The sequence below is a fragment of the Asterias rubens genome, chromosome 8 (assembly GCF_902459465.1).
Source record: "Asterias rubens chromosome 8, eAstRub1.3, whole genome shotgun sequence".
Lineage (NCBI taxonomy): Eukaryota > Metazoa > Echinodermata > Asteroidea > Forcipulatida > Asteriidae > Asterias > Asterias rubens.
Genome location: NC_047069.1, coordinates 19,423,512 through 19,443,350, shown reverse-complemented (window position 1 = coordinate 19,443,350; position 19,839 = coordinate 19,423,512). Strand labels below are relative to the sequence as shown.

At 40.3% G+C, this 19,839-nt stretch overlaps 1 protein-coding gene across 1 annotated transcript; it reads left to right on the top strand.

Annotated features, from left to right (window-relative positions):
- The first annotated feature begins 13,960 nt into the window (after nt 1–13,960).
- LOC117293781 (histamine N-methyltransferase A-like) lies at nt 13,961–19,276 on the top strand. The gene is made up of 3 exons (XM_033776220.1): nt 13,961–14,221; nt 16,922–17,242; nt 17,941–19,276. Exons 1-3 carry the CDS (start codon nt 14,017–14,019, stop codon nt 18,306–18,308), a joined length of 894 nt encoding a protein of 297 aa, XP_033632111.1. The 5' UTR covers nt 13,961–14,016; the 3' UTR covers nt 18,309–19,276.
- The last annotated feature ends 563 nt before the right edge of the window (nt 19,277–19,839 follow it).

Genomic DNA, 19,839 nt, shown 5'->3' with positions numbered 1-19,839 from the left:
CGACCACAATATCGAACATTGTGTGTGATGTCAATAAAATAAATTCTTATAGATGGATGAAAAATAATTTTCTTAAAGTTGTACACATGTTAGAACTGTTTACTCAGTACTTCCCCGAGCTAATGTGAATAATGAAGAATTTGAACTGCCTCTAGCTGCCGGGCAATCTTTGTGGTCTATACTTGCTAAGACACTGCTCTAGAATGACGAATGTCGTGGGTTCGAATCCCACCTGAGTCAACGTTTGTATTTTCTCAGAAAGCTTAACTCCTTTGGCGTAGATAACACCATTTTAGAACTGTTTTACCGCACTATTTTACAAAGTGTTTTATCTTTTAGCCTTATTTGTGTTTATGGAAACATGCTATCTCGGGACAAACAATCTTTTTTAAGAGTAGTTAAGCAAGCTAGAAAAATAACCAGAGTCGAACTACAAAGCCCAGAGGCACTCTACCATGACCAAGTTAACATGATCCTGTCTGACCCATCCCATCCCATTTACCCTTAAGTTTTTATCAAGTCGCCGGCGGGAGGATCGCCTTTTACAACGTAGAATTAGGATACAACGCTACAACAACTCCTTTGTCCCTACTGCAATGCGTTTTATGCGTTGTCGGTTTTAAGGACTTCTCTTGTGTACATTTTACCTTGTATATAAATATTGCTGTGCATAATTTTTAATCCATGCTAGATACATATTTTTCTACCTGATATTCTTAATTAATTAATATTTGTATCTATCTGTTTGTTGTTAAATAATTTTAAGCGTTTTTGTCTGTACTGTTTGAATCATGGCCAGTTTTAATTTCCCCAGTGTGGGATAATTAAGTTCTTATCTTATCTTATCTTATCTTATCTTAATTAGGTGTTCGGGCAACAGCCCGAACAACTCATTGTTTTTGTTCGTTTTTTTTTTTTTTTTTTTAGGTGTTCGGGCAACAGCCCGAACAACTCATTGTTTTTGTTCGTTTTTTTTAGGTGTTCGGGCAACAGCCCGAACAACTCATTGTTTTTGTTCGTTTTTTTTTTTTTTTTTTTTTTTTTTTTTTGGTTGTTCTTATTCTTCTCGCTGTCGATTGTCCGCAAGAAAAAGCATAGATGCAAAGCTTGCATTAAGTTGAAACTTTGCACACAGGTAGACATTGACGAGATACACTAATTCAAAACTTTTGATCTACATGAGGGATTTTTACAATCAATACATCATCGGAAAGGGCATTAAAAACTCCGTAAACGCCTCACAAACATGACCACATTTTGATTTTGTCTTCCGGCTCAAAAGAGAGGTTGAAAATTTCGAAATTCACGTCTGAAAAACAACGTAAATCCCCCGTTGGTATGTGCATAAACATTACACCTAGGCATACACGCAACGTGTAGTGTATTAGCTGTGCGGGAGAGTCACGCTCCAGTGATCATCCATAGAGCGCGAAAAAGCTTCATGTAGAATAGTCTTCGTTCAAGGCGTTTAACTTTTTGACCTTGTCTTCTGGTTCAAATCGAATTTATTGTATATTATCTATGACCGTACTGCGTTGATATGACCGGTTCCCGTCCGCTCACTGAAGTTAAGCAAAATCGGGCTTCACATGCTAAAATTTTCACCTAGTTTGTATTTGTTAATTATTCGTGTTTGGAGCATTATCAAGGGTTCCATTATCAAGCCGGTGTGGGCGTTTTTTATTGTCATTTATGAGCTAGCAACTATTAGTCATTTTTATTGTCATTTATGAGCTAGCAACTATTAGTGCAACTTTTGACATTACAAATAATATTAGCTCCCCGTTTAACTGTTTACATTTGTTTTCATAAATACACAAGTCATCAATAAAAACTTAATATTTTTTTTAATGACTTGTATATTTATGAAAACAGATGTAAACAGTTAAGTGGGGAGCTAATAGTTGCTAGCTCATAAATGACAATAAAAAACGTCCACACCGGCTGTTGGAACCTTAACAATGAGTAATTTATAAATAATTTATAAATACAAACTAAGGTGAACATTTTAATAATATTATCTGCGCAATTATATCAATCTGAAAAGTACAAATCAGTACTTGCAGTAAGTGGAATAATTATGTCAAACAGCAGTGCAAGATGAAATTCGAATTAACTCTAGTTTGTAGAACGGAGACCTAATTATAATTTTCATTAATTTTTTTTAGCATGAATACATTAAATGTCAGGTCAGGCGTTTAGTAAAAACAAATTCTTACGACATTGGCCAAGAGCTAAGCTATTTCTTTATTCCTTACGTTTCCTGACATTTTGTTCAAAGATCATTTCGACAAGCGTAATTACACCGACCGAATTCAAAAGTTAAGGAGTCTCGAAACGGCCTGAATTGTGCACCACTGCATGAAAACGGCTTTGATCTGTACCCATCTTTTTTTCATCTTTTGGCATCGGCTCGGAAATGCGCCCAACGTTTCCCATACTTTTTGGAAGCGTCTGGGATAAGCACGGACCGTACCGCTTCTCAATGCTTACTTTATTGTACAATGCCTGGAAAATTGCTAGAATCATATGAAAGGGCCTCACGTATTCCACAAAAATGGGTATGTTGGTGACCTTCTCTTGACTTTTTGACCTTTTTAAACTGGAAGAGCCTGTAAAATGCTTTGAAAAGGCAGTATTTAAAGGCTTTTAGGTTGAAATGTACACTTTTTGATGCTTTATCATAAAATTATTTCACATCGAGAAAACTGTTTGGTTTTGATTTCTTTGCAATGGGCCATATTTTTGACCGCGTGAGGGCGCTCTCAATCACTTCCGGGGGTATATTCATTCATACCCAAAACAGTTTTTAAAGATTGGAACACATTATAACCACAGACATCTAATCCATCACAGACAATAAGACTTTTAAAGGAGCCGTTATAATCCACCTCTAAAGCAAATTGAACCTACGGCGCAACAAAAGTGACAGAACGCCTATTAATTTGTGCAGGGCGAATCGCGTGTACCCCCGGAAGTGATCAAAATACTATTTATAGCGCCCTCGCGCGGTCAAAAATAAGGGGCATTTGACGAGCTATTAACAACACTTTTTCATTGATTCAAACACTGACCCAACAATAGCCGAACACCTAGTGTTTGTTTCTACAAACACTATATCTAGTTATGCCTGTAATGTTTCACAGAGCTCGGGTAAGTACTGAGTATTATACACATAATGAATGTTTATGAGTGCAATGGTGCGAATATGTTCATGAGTTGAAAGATGGAATGTTCTATTCAACGAGGCGGAGCCGAGTTGAATGGAACATTCCAGCTTTCAACGAATGAACATATTCGCACCATTGCACGAATGAAAAACATTCATTATTTGTTTTATATAACATCCAAGTAGAACTTTGTCATTTTGATTGAAAGAAACAACTTTCAAAACAAACAATTTCAACTGTAGAAGCCGAATGCTAGGAATTTTACTATGCCTTCTTGCAGTAACACCTGCTGCGTTACCAAAGACACGCGCACGCAGTGATGTTTTTACTCAGCTTTTTCGTTCCATCCGAAAAGTACCATTGCACGCTGGCAGCGTGCCAGCGTGCAATGGTACTTTTCGGATGGAACGAAAAAGCACGGCGAGTGACTCAGCGTGCAATGGTACTTTTATTTGCTATCACGTGACGGACAATCCTCCAATCAAATGGCAAGGATCTGCTTGGGTGTTATATAATATACACATAATGAATGTTTATGAGTGCAATGGTGCGAATATGTTCATGAGTTGGAAGATGGTATACACATAATGAATGTTTATGAGTGCAATGGTGCGAATATGTTCATGAGTTGAAAGATGGAATGTTCTATTCAACGAGGCGGAGCCGAGTTGAATGGAACATTCCAGCTTTCCAGCTTTCATTGGCAGCGTGCAATGGTACTTTTCGGATGGAACGAAAAAGCACGGTGAGTGACTCAGCGTGTATTGGTACTTTTATTTGCTATCACGTGACAGACAATCCTCCAATCAAATGGCAAGGATCTGCTTGGGTGTTATATAAAATGTTCTATTCAACGAGGCGGAGCCGAGTTGAATGGAACATTCCAGCTTTCAACGAATGAACATATTCGCACCATTGCACGAATGAAAAACATTCATTATTTGTTTTATATAACATCCAAGTAGAACTTTGTCATTTTGATTGAAAGAAACAACTTTCAAAACAAACAATTTCAACTGTAGAAGCCGAATGCTAGTAATTTTACTATGCCTTCTTGCAGTAACACCTGCTGCGTTACCAAAGACACGCGCACGCAGTGATGTTTTTACTCAGCTTTTTCGTTCCATCCGAAAAGTACCATTGCACGCTGGCAGCGTGCCAGCGTGCAATGGTACTTTTCGGATGGAACGAAAAAGCACGGCGAGTGACTCAGCGTGCAATGGTACTTTTATTTGCTATCACGTGACGGACAATCCTCCAATCAAATGGCAAGGATCTGCTTGGGTGTTATATAACACTATAACACTGTTGAAAGCTGGAATGTTCCATTCAACTCGGCTCCGCCTCGTTGAATAGAACATTCCATCTTTCAACTCATGAACATATTCGCACCATTGCACTCATAAACATTCATTATGTGTATACTAATGCACATCGGTGTATATTGGTAATACCATCCAAATTAATATTAATATACTTAAAGGCAGTGGATACTATTGTAATTACTCGAAATCATTGTTAGCATAAAACCTTACTTGGTTCAAGCAATGTGGAGAGGTTGATAGTATAACACATGATGAGAAACGGCTCCCTCTAAAGTAACGTAGTTTTCGAGAAAGATATAATTTTTCACGAATTTGATTTCGCGACCTCAGAATTAGATTTTGAGGTCTCGACAATAATTGTTCGTAAATTATTTTGGGGAGACGTTTCTCACAGTGTGTTATACTATCAACAGCTCTCCATTGCTCGTTTCTAAATTTGTGTGCTAACAATTATTTAGAGTAATTGCCCATAGTGTCCAGTGCCTTTAAGAAAAGAAGAAGAAAAAATCTCATGAGATGGCAAAACAAAATTGCTTCCGAAAAACTTACCGTTCCCCGGACCGACACTTAGCACCCTCAGCACGCCGTCAGTTGAACCCTCCGCACCAACGCCCAGTGCCGGTAGTTTATTTTCGATAAAGTTACCCAGCACAGCACGTCGAGTGCTTGCCTGATCAAATGCTTGAGCGGCAGCCATATAGTCACCACCGGACAAGTAGGTCCTACGTGTTGATTTGGCTACAGACATTTTGAAGTAAATTCTAGAAGAATTAGACCTGTAAAAATGACAAATTCAAGTCATGCACAACATGCATACATACTAAGCCCGGGAAGGGACAGTGGTAAGAAAAAAATATGCAGGGGCTAATTCGTTCGCACGGTTAAGTAATCCGTTCGAACGAATTAATAATCCGTTCGAACGAATTAATAATCCGTTCGCACGGTTTAGTAATCCGTTCGCACGGTTTAGTAATCCGTTCGAACGAATTAATAATCCGTTCGCACGGTTTAGTAATCCGTTCGCACGGTTTAGTAATCCGTTCGAACGAATTAGTAATCCGTTCGAACGAATTAGCAATCCGTTCGAACGAATTAGTAATCCGTTCGCACGGTTTAACTAAGGCATGAAATGGCGCTGCACGCATGCGTAAGCAATCCCCTCACAACAACACTTTGCTTCAAGATGTCCACCCTCGTCTTTTCAATTAGCAATGCATCTATTGACAAACTTATCAACACGGTCATCATCAGAGTCAGAACTTGTGTTGCGGCCCTCTGCCATCTTGAAGCAAAAAGTTGTTGTGAGGGGATTGCTTACGCATGCGTGCAGCGCCATTTCATGCCTTAGTTAAACCACTGAACGGATTACTAATTCGTTCGAACGGATTGCTAATTCGTTCGAACGGATTACTAAATCGTTCGAACGGATTATTAAACCGTGCGAACGGATTACTAATTCGTTCAAACGGATTGCTAATTCGTTCGAACGGATAACTAAACCGTGCGAACAGATTATTAATTCGTTTGAACGGATTACTAATTCGTTCGAACGGATTACTAAACCGTGCGAACGGATTATTAATTCGTTCGAACGGATTACTAAACCGTGCGAACGGATTATTAATTCGTTCGAACGGATTACTAAACCGTGCGAACGAATTAGCCACTGCATATTTTTTTCTTTCCACTGTCCCTTCCCGGGCTCCGTACATACACAATGTCTGCTTTAAATTGTAGTTAGTCACAAAGAGTATATGTCTGTATGAGTCAAACCACAGTTCCGGTCGCTCTATTAGTCAGCTGAATGACAAGGTTAAAATTACTCGGCGGACAAAAGCACAATTTTTTTTTGCACAATGCGTCCTGATCTATTATATTAATACTGCTCTTTTGTAGTATACTATACTGGATTCATCAAACAGCAAATGTGATTTAAATCAATGTCACAACCTTTAAGGCAGTGTACACTATTGGTAATAAGTCAAAATAATTATTAGACTAAAACCTTACTTAGTAACGAGTAATGGGGAGCTGTTGATAGTATAAAACATTGTGCGAAACGGATCCCTCTGAAGTGACGTAGTTTTCGAGAACGAAGTAATTTTACACGAATTTGATTTCGAGACCTCGGATTTAGAACTTGAGGTTCAAAATCAAGCATCTGAAAGCACACAACTTCTTGTGACAAGGGTGTTTTTTCTTTCCTAGTTATCTCGCAGCTTCGACGACCAATTGAACTCAAATTTTCACAGGTCTGTTATTTTATGCATATGTTGAGATGCACCAAGTGAGAATACTGGTCTTTGACAATTACCATAGTGTACACTGTCTTTAAACTTTATAAAATAGGTTTTTTTTCTTAAACGGAAGCGTATATATACGACATACCGAAAAAAAAAATCGGGCTCCACTATTTCGCCCGGGCGGATTACTAAATCGCCCGGGCGGATTACTAAATCGCCCGGGCGGATTACTATTTCGCCCGGGCGGATTACTATTTCGCCAGGGCGGATTACTAATTTGCCCGGGCGGATTACTATTTCACCAGTGCGGATTACTATTTTGCCCGGGCGGATTACTATTTTGCCCGGGCGGATTACTATTTCGCCCAGGCGGATTACTATTTCGCCCGGGCGGATTACTATTCCGTGTGTAAAGGGAAAAGCGTAATCATTTTTTTTTTTTTAGGGGGGGGGGGGACAGTAAATAGTAAAACCGAGACGCACTCAACACGTTCAAAAAGCTAGAGGTTAATTATTTTATAATTATTCCTCATTACATGGAGAGAGATGTATTGGAATCCAAGCTTTATAAAAACCGTATGAGGCGTTAATATGTATTGTATAAAGTTCTTTTTATGGGGGGGGGCAAGGTAGAACAGCTGGGTTGGTAGGGGTGGGGTTTGGATAAGAAGGAAAGTGCGAGGAAGAGGGAGACCGACACTACCCCGAAAGTACTAAGGCCAAAATAATTCTGGAGCGGGAAATTCGAAACCAAATCCGGCGACAGGGGGGGGGAGGTGGTTGTTTGGAAAAGGAAAAGACAAGTAATCTTGTGGGCAGCTCGTCTGGTGGTATGTGCCAAGAAATGTGATTATGTGACACCATCCGGAAGAGTCTTCAGCGCTTTTCTGATAGATTTGCGAAAAGCCCCGACACGTAACCACTCTCAAAACGTCATGGTTGTGAGCTCCAGTTTGTAAAGCCGCTTTTGGTTCAGGAGCTTATGGTGATCCGTAGAAAATAAATGATTAGAAGATGCCACCTAGCTAGATACCTTCTTTAGGTCTTACAAAACAAGAAAATACATGTTAGCAAAATTGAAAATCTGGCAGATGGCGGCCATCAGTGATTTCAAAATGGCCGCCTTTTTATGTAATTGTTTCCATAACTTTGGCAATGTTGTTGAAAATCCTGTTTTTGATGACTTATTAAGTAACATTCGCAATGACTATCAAGCTATACAAGCTAGCATTAATATAATTAATATAAATATGACCAATAGAAACAATATTTCTGAATTTCAAAATTGCCGCCTATCAAATGCCTGTATCACGGCCTATGAGCCTCACAGAAACTTGGTGCTGGTGTCTATACCCATGTTTGCAGGGTCAATGAACCCAATTTGATTGTTATATTGGATCATTTGGTTAAAAAAGCCATCTTGAATTTCAAAATGGCTTCCATTTAAATGTGCCTGTTTGACATATCTTGGTCTGTGGAGACGCATAGATGTATGGTATACTGGCAAGTTTTACTGTTCAACAAACCAAATAAAAACATATCCATCACAGCTAACTATGACAAACTGGCTCCAGATCTTGCCCAGAAGCGACAGGCCCTGGTTGGTCTTGACCAGTTACTGATATATCTGGGCCCGACCAGACTACACCGATTCCGTATTAGATCTGGGTCTGGTTAAGCCAAGCCAGGTCAGATGTTCTTAGATATGTGCCAGGTCTGGCCATACCGGGTCAAGCCGAGGAAGGCCAGGTCAATAAATCTGGATGTCAGACCTGTGCCAGATTTGGCCACAATGTGTCAGATATTTCTATATATGTGCCTGTTCTGGCCACATGAGCTCAGATAAGGGCAAATGTGGGCAAGGTGTTTCCTCCAAACCAGGTCAGATGACGTCAGATCTTGGCCAGAAGTAACCAAGCCCGGAAAATGAGTGTTCGATCTATGCCAGGTCTTGCCACACCTGATCTGATGATTTCAGATCTTTGCAAGATCTGGCCGAACCTACTCAAATAATGGCAATATGTGTTATCATGGTTTATACAACAATAATCAAAGGGGTGTTTTGGGGCCAGGGTAAGATAGGGCATTTGACTGGAATTGGCCAGAACATGAAGGCCTCGTCATCCATTTGGCTCACCGGGTGTACATCTAACATCGTCAGGCTATATTGGACAACAATCTGTACTCACGTGTACCTGGCCCATAGCTGACTTAATGATATTCCTGTTTTTCACGACCTTAGGTTGGGGCCTGATTTTTTTAGTCGATAATTATAAAAAATTCAGAAGTGTACACATATCAAAATTACATTAAAATGGTGAACAAGTGCATTATTATCAAGTAAAAATACCATTTTCGTTGAAATCATCTCATCTTTTTTTCAAAAGCCTACTGTACGGCGCCATGAGCAACGATTGTTGGATTAGCGCTTTATAAATTTAACAATTGATTGATTGATTGATAATCAGTGTGGTCTCTGGTAATAAACCATTCCCTGACAGTTTGATGTTGATTAGTGGTTTTCCAAATAGTCAAAGCAATGGTTAGAACAGATCTTATGTTTGTTGTTTAAATGCGATTACACGAAAGATTGGAGGGGGGGGGGGGGTTAAGGGGAAAAGGAGGCTGGAAGGGGTTAAAGAGAACTTTTATCCGGTGATGTTTGTTAAGGTAAAAGTGAAATCATACATGTTGCCCTGTGTAAACATGCGGCCTCGTAATCCGCCCGGGCGAATTAGTAATCCGCCCGGGCGAAATAGTAATCCGCCCGGGCGAATTTCATTATTATCTCGCAAGTTCGATGACCGATTGAGCTGAAATTTTTACAGGTTTGTTATTGTTATGTTTATGTTGAGATACACCAACTGTGTGAAGACTAGTCTTTGACAATTACCAATAGTGTCCACTGCCTTTAAAGGAACCACGTTGCTTGGATCGGTCGAGTTGGTCTTTCAAAAGCGTTTGTAACCGTTTGTTATAAAATGCATATGTTTAGAAAGATATTTTAAAAGTAGAACATAATGATCCACACAAGTATCACTCGAAATTGCGTGGTTTTCCTTTTATTCGTCGACAAACACCGTCGGCCATTTATGGGGGTCAACATTGTGACTCCCATAATGGCCGACCGTTTTAGTTCGCAAAGTACAAGGAAAACCACACAAAGTTTGAGGCAATGTGTGTGGATCATTGTATTCTAATTTTACAACATCTTTCCAACCATATGCATTTTATAACAAACGGGTTACAAGCGCTTTTTATATATATACCAACTCGTCCGATACAAGGCAACGTGTTCCTTTAAGTTGATAACCCATCCAACTCACCTAATTTTGATGAATTGTTAAATTGAATGACTATTTTGTTAAATCGAATAACGCAACATTACATTTGATTAATTATAAAACGAAATCGAATGACCCTTTTCACTAGCTTTTGATTTCGCGCGAAATAGAACAGCTTGGTGCTTAAATTGGCTGCTCATTTGCCGAAATTGACCGAGAAAACCTGTAGTATAAAACATTTTGAGAAACGGCTCCCTCTGAAGTATGTAGTTTTCGAGAAAGAAGTAATTTGCCACGAAATTGATTTCGAGACCTCAGATTTAGAATTTGAGGTCACTAAATCAAGCATCTGAAAGCACAAAACTTCGTGTGATAATTGTGTTTTTTCTTGCATTATTGTCTTGCAACTTCGACGACCGATTGAGCTCAAATTTTCACAGGTTTGTTATTTTATGCATAAGTTGAGATACACCAACTGTAAAGGCTAGTCTTTGACAATTACCAATTGTATCCAGTGTCTTTAAGAGTTGAACTTGAAAACAGTCATTCTTATATGTTATGCATTGATATCACAAAAGCCGAGTGCAAGGTAGACTTGATATTGATCGCTGCTGCAAAACTACATTTTGAAGATGGGGGCGCACTTGTCTAAAGTGACTGCTGGCATGTTTCATGTGTTTGGGACCTCACACGAGAAAGGGACTTGAATCAAGTCTATGTGCAAGGAGGCATCTCCGACTCAATTATGGCATTCTTTGCAGCATCCACATCGACTCGGAAATCTATATTTTGTCAACAATTGAAACCCTATTCTGAATCATGTACAGAGTCCGATCCGACCTCAATCACAAACCTTGTACTTCCACAGGTTCATTTTTCACTTACAGCTTTCATTTTGGGGTTTAAATTTAAAGACTTTATTGAAGTTGTTTCAAGGTAAATTATAACAGTCTTTGAATTCATACATTTTTGATGACTCCAAATTATGATCACCAAAGATAAATACGCAATCCGTCGCTGAAACTAAAAATAAAATACAAAGGGGTGGACTGAAAGAGAGGGGTGGATTGCTTTCTCCAACGAGGGGATGCATAACGTTGCCCTTTGTTTCTTAATCTAATTAGGTGTTCAGCCAACAGCCGAACAACTATTGTTATTGTTCTGTTTTTTTTTTTTTTTTCCTCGCGTTCTTCTTTCCCTGCGAACATTCTCCAGCAATTTTAAACAAAAGTAAAGCTTGTACAAACTTAAAACTTACTATGTACATAGGCAATAGTGAGTAGATGAAACCGAAGAGCATATCTGTCGTTATGTATACACAAATCGGTGCAACTCAAATTTTAAAAAGAAACATTTTGTACGTAAAAAATGGCTTCAAAAACAGCAAGTGACAAAAACACGGCACATTTTTTCGTTATGAATGTCGGCAACAGTCCCTAATTAGTATGTATGGATAGATTATTTCATATTCTACCTGGACATGTTACAAGCGAGACCGGATCGTACCTAGTCCAGTCAGGATACAGCGATTTCCACCGTTAATCCAAAACTCCCATTACGAAAAAAAATCAACTATAGACAGCGTGGTTTTCCTACACGGGTGATTGGCTGACGATGACATCATCGACGAATATGGCAGCAAGCTGTTTTTCGTTGGTATGGTAAAAGCGCCTGTCTAAACCATGAGCTGAATGAGGATCAGCTCATTCATCCCATGGTATAGACCGTGGGCTCTTTTGTTATTAGTCGATGATGTCATCGTCAGCCAATCACCGCCAATCATCATCGCTGTTTCCTGACTGGACTAGGTACGATCCGGTGTGGCGGCCTCAGCGCTCCGGCGGTCTCAGAGCTCCGGGTGACGTAACGGGAGATTTCAGCACGCAGTAATCACGGTCTCAGATCTCTGGCGTGCCAAGCTCTCCGGGATGACGTAGCATGCTGTCGTGAGTCCCCGTCCACCCCCCCTACCGCCACGAATAAATCTTCGCGACCCGTTTTGTTATCGTACGAGTGCTTTTCCGAGGGGCAACCCAAAACCCTTTTCTGGCTTTCAGAAGAACCTTCTTTGTAATTCCAACTCCTCAAATACTTATTATTAACGTGATTATTTTTTTCACAATACTGTCGCATATGCTCCACTCGTTCACCACACGATATGGTGACTACTACGAGCTACCTGGAGTCGGGCAGCGCAGTAGTTGCGCAACCAGCAGTTCGCGCGCGGAGAGCACGGCGCTGCAACTCGACTATCTCACCGCGTGGGCTATAAACGACTTGCCCCTAAGTCTACTACGAGAGTGTACTCGGCACGGCGCTAAAATCGACTACTTTCGCTTGGTGTGCGCAGCCACGGCATGACGTAATACTACCGTATTTGGTAATATGGAGCTCTGAGACCGCCGGAGCTCCGAGCTAGACCGCCACACCGGTCTCGCTTTTAACATTTTCGGGAAGAATATGAAATAATCTATCCATAATTTTTATATACTAATTGGCGACTGTTGCTGACATTCATAACGGGAAAATTTGCCGTGTTTTTGTGACTACGTTGTTTTCTTCCTTTTTGAAGCCATTTTTTACGTACAACTTTGTAACATTTGAGTTGCAACTATTTTTTTCATACAAAACGACAGATATGCTCTTCGTTTCAATGTACTTGTACATTATTTCTGTCAATACTTTTCAGATAAGGCCGAAAAGACTGAATTTCAGAAGCCCTTTGGACTAATTATTATATTCAAACCGAGGTCACGCATGAAAAATCACGCCAACTCGTGCATGCAGATAAATCAAAAGAAAACTTATTACATCGAGTGACCTGCGGGTAGACTGCTTTTTGAAAAAATTGCCGTCAATGCTATTTCAGAGGATGTGTTCGTTCCCTGTGTCGATCCCGCGGTGCTCACTCGGGTGAACCCCTGGCATCAGCTGAGAGCACACAAGTTAATTATGCAACAAGTGTTTTTTTCTTCTTTCATTATTCTCATGCAAACTCGATGACCAATTGGGACAAAATTGTCTCAGGTTTGTTATGTGATGTATTTAAATGGAATACATCAGGTGGGAATACTGGTCTTTGACAATAAGTATTTACCAATCCAGTCCACCCCTATCCAGTTTATGATTGTGTGCTTGGACTCTCTTCATCAGGGGTGCATAAGGAGGATACCAATAGTAGGACACCATGACAATAATGAGTACTGTATATGGCCCTCTGTCCCCATATCGGACATGGTATAGCGTGTTAAAGGCAGTGGACACTTTTGGTAATTACTCAACAAAATTATTAGCAATAAAACCTTACTTGGTAATGAGTAATGGGGAGAGGTTGATAGTAAAACATTGTAAGAAACGGCTCCCTCTGAAGTAACGTAGTTTTCGAGAAAGCAGTAATTTTCCACGAATCAGATTTAGAATTTTGAGGTCTCGAAATCAAGCATCTGAAAGCACACAACTTCGTGTGACAAGGGTGTTTTTTCTTTCACTATTATCTCGCAACTTCAAAGACCGATTGAGCTCCAATTTTCACAGGTTTATTATTTTATGCGTACAACAAATGAGAAGACTGGTCTTTGACAATAATAACCAATATTGTCCATGGTCTTTAAGGATACAAACAAAGGGGACCTGTAAGTACCTGTAAGTAAGTTCGGCACCTCCGGTTTAAAACTCTTTTGACGCATAGATGTGCATACAACTGTTATCAATGATTTAACCAAACACAATGTAATATTATGCTTGGCTGAATTTGGAGCTCCGGAGCCCATTAGATAACGTTTCGGGACAGATTGAACTTTGTGCCCGTTTTCGATGCTCTGTACAATCGTTTTAACGGATAAAATTAATGTACATGGTTGAGTAAGTGTGAACTGGCAAACAAATACATGTACATTGTATATGTTGCTTTATACTAGCTGTGTTTATGCACATTTTTTCTTCCCCCTTAAGAAAATACTCTATACACGAAATAGTCCTAGAATTGAATACCACCATGTCTGCGTCTCAAGTTAACAACCTCAAAGATCTGTCGACTGATGAAGAGTATTACCAAAGAGTTTACGATGTTTTTGAAACAGTTTGTGACAGACGGGAGAAGATGTATGAGTGGATTTGCAACGATCTACCGGCAGTTGTGGACTCGATCGAGACCGACCCTGGACGGGCGTTAAACGTGCTGAGTGTTGGGGCAGGCAACGGTATGTTACACCACATGGTTACACAGCCCTATGTTCTGGTATCTTATGTTTCGACATCCCTTTCACCCCGGTGGTTCCGCCATGTTCCGACACCCCTGGTGTATGTTCCGGGAGCTGGTCATCTCGCTGATTGAAAAGTGATGGCGCTGTCCCATTCAGTGACGCTTCAACACTATTAACTTGAGCAAACACAAACTGTTCATTAATTTTTTACAAGTATTTTTGGGTAGGGTCGATATGGGTATCAATATGTTCGTAATTTTTTTTACTGGGGTAGTTGAACCAGATGAACCGATTGAACAAATGTGTCAATACGTGTATTGTTATGGGACACCGCGAGGTTTGCAAGAGTCCTCTCTTTGTAGCAACAACATGTTTTCATGCCTTCTTACATTCTGTTAGAGGTCTCAACCATTGTCTGGCTGGCAGGATATCCCAGCTCTATCTCAGTTCATCGTGAACGTCAGTTATTATTAGAGAGAATTCGCAAGATATGGTACGGAATCCGGACATTTAAAACGGAGTTGAGTATATATGTACATGTATTACTGTGTGACTTGTCCCGTGAGAGATTGGTGTTTCATCCGGGTCTACAAAACCCAAATGATCAAGGGTATGTGGGTTGTTTGGGGATGGTCCGGGTAGTTTTGCTCGAGCAGTTTGTTTACCTTTTTGAACGCAATGAAAGATCTTCGAAAGTGTTTCATGGTTCCAAAGTAAAGATCAGTGGATTTGTTTAGGTCACCCGGTTGTACTGAAAACAAATGGAGTTTCAGCGGGTTTGTTACATGTATATACTTTCACGTGTAATATTATACCAGTTTTACTGAATTTGAAGATTGTATAGTCAAGGTAGTGGATCGAAGTATCAGATGCCAGATGCCGCAATTTTTAACTAATATAATGGTTAACAATTCAACAATAGTGTCTCTTTTTGGAAGATGGGTTGGTCCTGAAAAGGGCCAGTTTGGTCGTTTGACGAGATCCTATGTCTCACGTTTCCTCTTTGTACCTTTGTCCGCGGATGTTTTGGGCCGTGAAAAGAAACTGATGAGATTTACAGCCGTCTGTAGTTCTTGTTCCTTGATTTCCGCTACCAGTTTTGATGCTACCTCCTCTAGAGCCGCCTGTCGTTTCTCTTCGATCACTTGGGCTTGGTGCGTGTACTCCTCGATGGTCAGTCTGACAAATGCCAGCGATACTTTCGAAGATAGTCGATCCCAATTCTCTAAGAATGCTGGATGGAATGTCATGCCTCGATGTGGGTGTGGTGGATTCGTTGTGATCTTGAAGTACGTCGGCGGCTTGCTGTTTTTGATCGACTGATTGAAGACTGATAGTTGTGTTGTAATGTGACTTCTGGCGGCTGTGAGTTTGCTCAAAGGTTCAGCCAGAAGTTTTACAAGTTTGAAATCAGTTTCAGAAAGTCTTGTTCGAACTTCATGGGTTTCGGTTGCGAACTCGTCCCTGATGTCGAAATAATCACACTGTGTGTCATCACTGCTAGCTGAAGATGGTGCGGGAGACGGTGGATCTTGGTTCTTGGGGCTTGAAGGTAGACTCTTGGTTTTGCTGTGGCGCTTAATGGACTTGCTAAGTTGAGTAGACATGATGTCAGTGGCGTTACTGCTGTGGTGACAGGTTTATAAACCAACAGTATATTATACGGACATGGGCAAGATCACTCGGGTGCGTTGCGTGCTTCTGTGGGTTACTGATGTGAGTAGTTGATTGGCTGTGAGGTTCCTTTGTTGTTTTACAAAGAGGGGTCCAGTGGTTCCGGTGGCTCTCAAACAGATGCGCGGGAAAACTGATGGTGATATTCTGGATTCCTGAGGAAGTTTGTGTTTGTTTGCTTGTAGAGATGAGCGTTTTGTCTCTCTCCAAATGTGGAGAAATGAGAAAATAAGCTGTTTATTACATTTCTAAAACGCAATGAGTTTTTAATGTGGGTTAAAGCCAGATTAGTGTTCTTTTCCGATTGCTGTTCGAGTATACTGTTCGAAACGTTGATACCACACCCGGCTCTTTTCAGAGCCAACACCCCTTAATATTATACAAACAAATTAATAACCATGCTGGCTAGTTTCTCACAATCTCACAACTCTCCGAATGTCCGTGAACTACCAGCTTACTTACCATGCATCACATGAGCCACCTCCCCGGGTTGAACCTTGGGAAGTTTATATTGAGTTTATATTGAGTATCTGTCAGAACCTTTAAGGAATTTGCTTACACGCTGAGTATTCATGTCTTTTTGCTTGTATATTAATAGTTCTGCCGACCATGTTTACAGTAAATGCTGGAATTATGTGGACGATCTTACACTTTAGTGAAACCAGGCTCATCAATGCTGTTAGCAAGATTCGGGATGATTTAAACTGTCTCAATGACTGGTCTGTAGAAAATGAACTTTTATTGAACCCCTCGACATGTCAAATCATGCAACTTTACTTTAGGCGGGAGGGACCCCCCCCCCCTGTTTCTCAACCCTTTGAAGGTGCCCTATTGTGTGTCACCTTCCAACACAATTTGAAATGGGATGAAAGTACTGAACATATTTTGACACAGTTGAAACAGTTGATTCGTGATACCGATGACATCGTGATATGAAAATATAGGTAAAGCCATTAGAATGTAAGTTACGTAACTACGACCGTGTGGAATGACATGTGATTACACTCTCTGACTCTCTCACAGGTGTCATCGATCTAAAGATGATGTCAGTGCTCCTGGTTAACCATCCTCTCGTCCACGCCACTATCCTCGAGCCTAACCCAAATGTATTGCAGCAGTACAAAGCCTTAGCATCCAAAGAGTCGGCAAAGCTCCAGGGCGTAAGCTTCGAGTGGAGAGCTGAGACGTTCGATGAGTATCAAAAGATGACTAACAAGAAAAGAAAGTTTCATTTTATCAGCTGCATGAGTTCTATTTACTACATGGGTGATTTAGAACCGGCCTTGCAGTGTCTTCATGGTGAGCTGGATACAGGAGGTATATTGATGGTGTCGCTTATGTCAGGTAAATAACAACTTGCAATAAATCAGCTCAATAAGGGAGGTTTAGCTGCACGTTACGCGAGGGGTATATGTACGTGCAGCAGACGTAGGTTCGCACGTCATACGTGGGCATGAAATAAGCCCAAAGTGGTGACGTCACCTACAACCATTACATTCTTTTTTGAAAGTTCACGTTCGCATGTTTGCTCGCGTAACGTGCAGCTAAACCGCCCGATAGTCTAAACATCTGGCGTCAAACACCGTCTGTGGCAGTCCCATTCTACACGCAACATTAAGCCCCTTGCATTGGAGGTCACACGTGCACGCGCCATGCCTAGCTCTCAGTCAATAGATGCACTGCACATGACGTCATTGACCGCCATCTTTGACTTTGAAAAGTGCTTGCGTGGTACGCGCAGCGCAAGACTCCCGGCCAATGGGTTAAAGAGTGCAAGTTTTGTCATTAATGGAGGCATGCAAAGGGTCTATATAAATCTTTATATTGCAACGTCACAGCCCGAGTTTGTATATGTACACACCGACGTTGGAAAACTATAGAAAGCCACAAAACGCAAAACAAACACAGAAAAGTTTGTAGCTATGTTACACAAATATTCAACCATTGAATTTGTTGACAAAGCACCAATTCAGGCAACTCAGTGTCTTTATTTGTTTAACCACTTTTATTGTTATTCTGTTTTGGTTTGTTTTTTTAACTAGGGGAAGGAGGATTCGGGAGTCTATGGCAGTTTCTTCATAAGAAGTTTGGCCGGAGAGGAGATCTGTTCACATCTTCAGACGTTATTGAGGTGTCACGAAATCTCAATCTTAACATTTCCGTAATTCAAAACTTTATTTACCATTGTGACCTATCGGCTTGTTTCGGTCCCCCCGAAGAACTGTCCGAAGAGGCGAGTATTCTCCTCGACTTCTTGACTCATACCATCGGCTTTGCTCGGAATGCTTTGGCTGAGTGTCGAGATGACGTCATGAGATTCCTAAGGAGTGACGCGTGCTCAGACCGAGGTCCTTTAGGTCAGGTGATTCTCAAAGGAAACAACGTTGCTGTGTTCATCCGTCATGAATGAAGTCCATGGTGATCATGTTGGGAGGCAGAAGGGGTTACCAATGTAAGGCCCACACCTCTTAGTGGCCTTCAGGCCGTATGTGTCTGGCAATGCAACTTGCATAAAAATAATAATTCAAAATGCATTTCGATGGCGTGGGTTCGTATCCCACCGCTGCCACCAAGTGGAGTCTTCATTTTTGCCTTATAAACAAGGTGGAGGTTGAGACAGACTTAACTTTTATACGCTGTGAAACTTAGCTTTTATTTCTGCCATGTTGGTGAAGTAAGTTAGTTGACAATAGAGGGCGCTTGTCGGCTGTTGATTGTTGGTTCAACAGAGCTTCATTTCAAACGAAATTTAATTGGCAGGGATGTCGTATTGAATTAGAATTCACCCTTGACGTAAAAATATAGGCCCTAGGGTCTAGCAAATTTAAAGAGTCCAAAGTATACCCAAATCGAAATATGCACATTAAAAATAAATCAATTATGTGCATTTCACAATAATTGTTAATATCTGAGTGACTTAAATAATTTTTGTCTAAGAATGTTGGAGCCCTTTTAGGAATTAATACATTTAGGCATATATAAAAGTATAAGTTTATGTGTCATGACAATACAGTAATATATCAATGTTTAATCGGTCCCTGCTGGTGAACAGGTTTATTTATAGTGTCTTTATATTCATGGCTTAAATTATATTTTAAGTCAAAAAATTCAATTTCAAAGAATTTTGATGCAACTAATTTTTCGTTTACATTATATCTACCCCATTTTAAAAAACGTGCCTTACAGTTAACGAAATGATATAACTTATGGCTAACAATTAAAACAAATCCAGTTAGATTGTTTGAAGTATAACGCAGATTTAGTCGTGTTTATACAAACACGGACAACATTCACAAGAAGACGACTAGACATAGTGTTTTTTGTTAATTACAAAAACACGGTGTTCGGTTGGACGTTACGTGATGACGTAGTTCAAAAACATTGAACCATAAAGATGTTTTTTATACAATGTGTCATATTTTATAGTTAAACTTGTATCCCACTTTTGAACGCCTTGTTTCTTCACAAATGCAATATGTTTGTGTGAGATTGGCATCAGTTTTTTTGTTAGCAACTTATGAAAGCCCTTTAAAAATCTAGCCCACCCCTGCACTTGATGCTGTACACAGATTTGATAATCAACAGCGCCCTCTTTGGTGGGCAAAAAGAGAGCGCTGTTGGGAATTCCCCCAAAAACGTTCGCGCCATATGATTTTTACAAATTTTAAACGTAACTTTGTTTTATTGTTATTTAATACCCGATAACGTGATTTTGAAGGTTCAACTATCTGTTTAGTTTCAAGGTTCAAATCGATCTCAATCTTGAGTTATGCCGGGCCGTAGATGAGCTCAAAAGCTGGTTTTTTGATGGAAAAAAACACGAAGGCGAACTTTGACCCAGGGTAACGACCCGGAAGTTAAAGTCGTACGATTTTAGCGTTAACTTTTCAAATGTTGTCCAAGTCTTTATCTATCCGATGCCCAAGTATGAACATCATAGC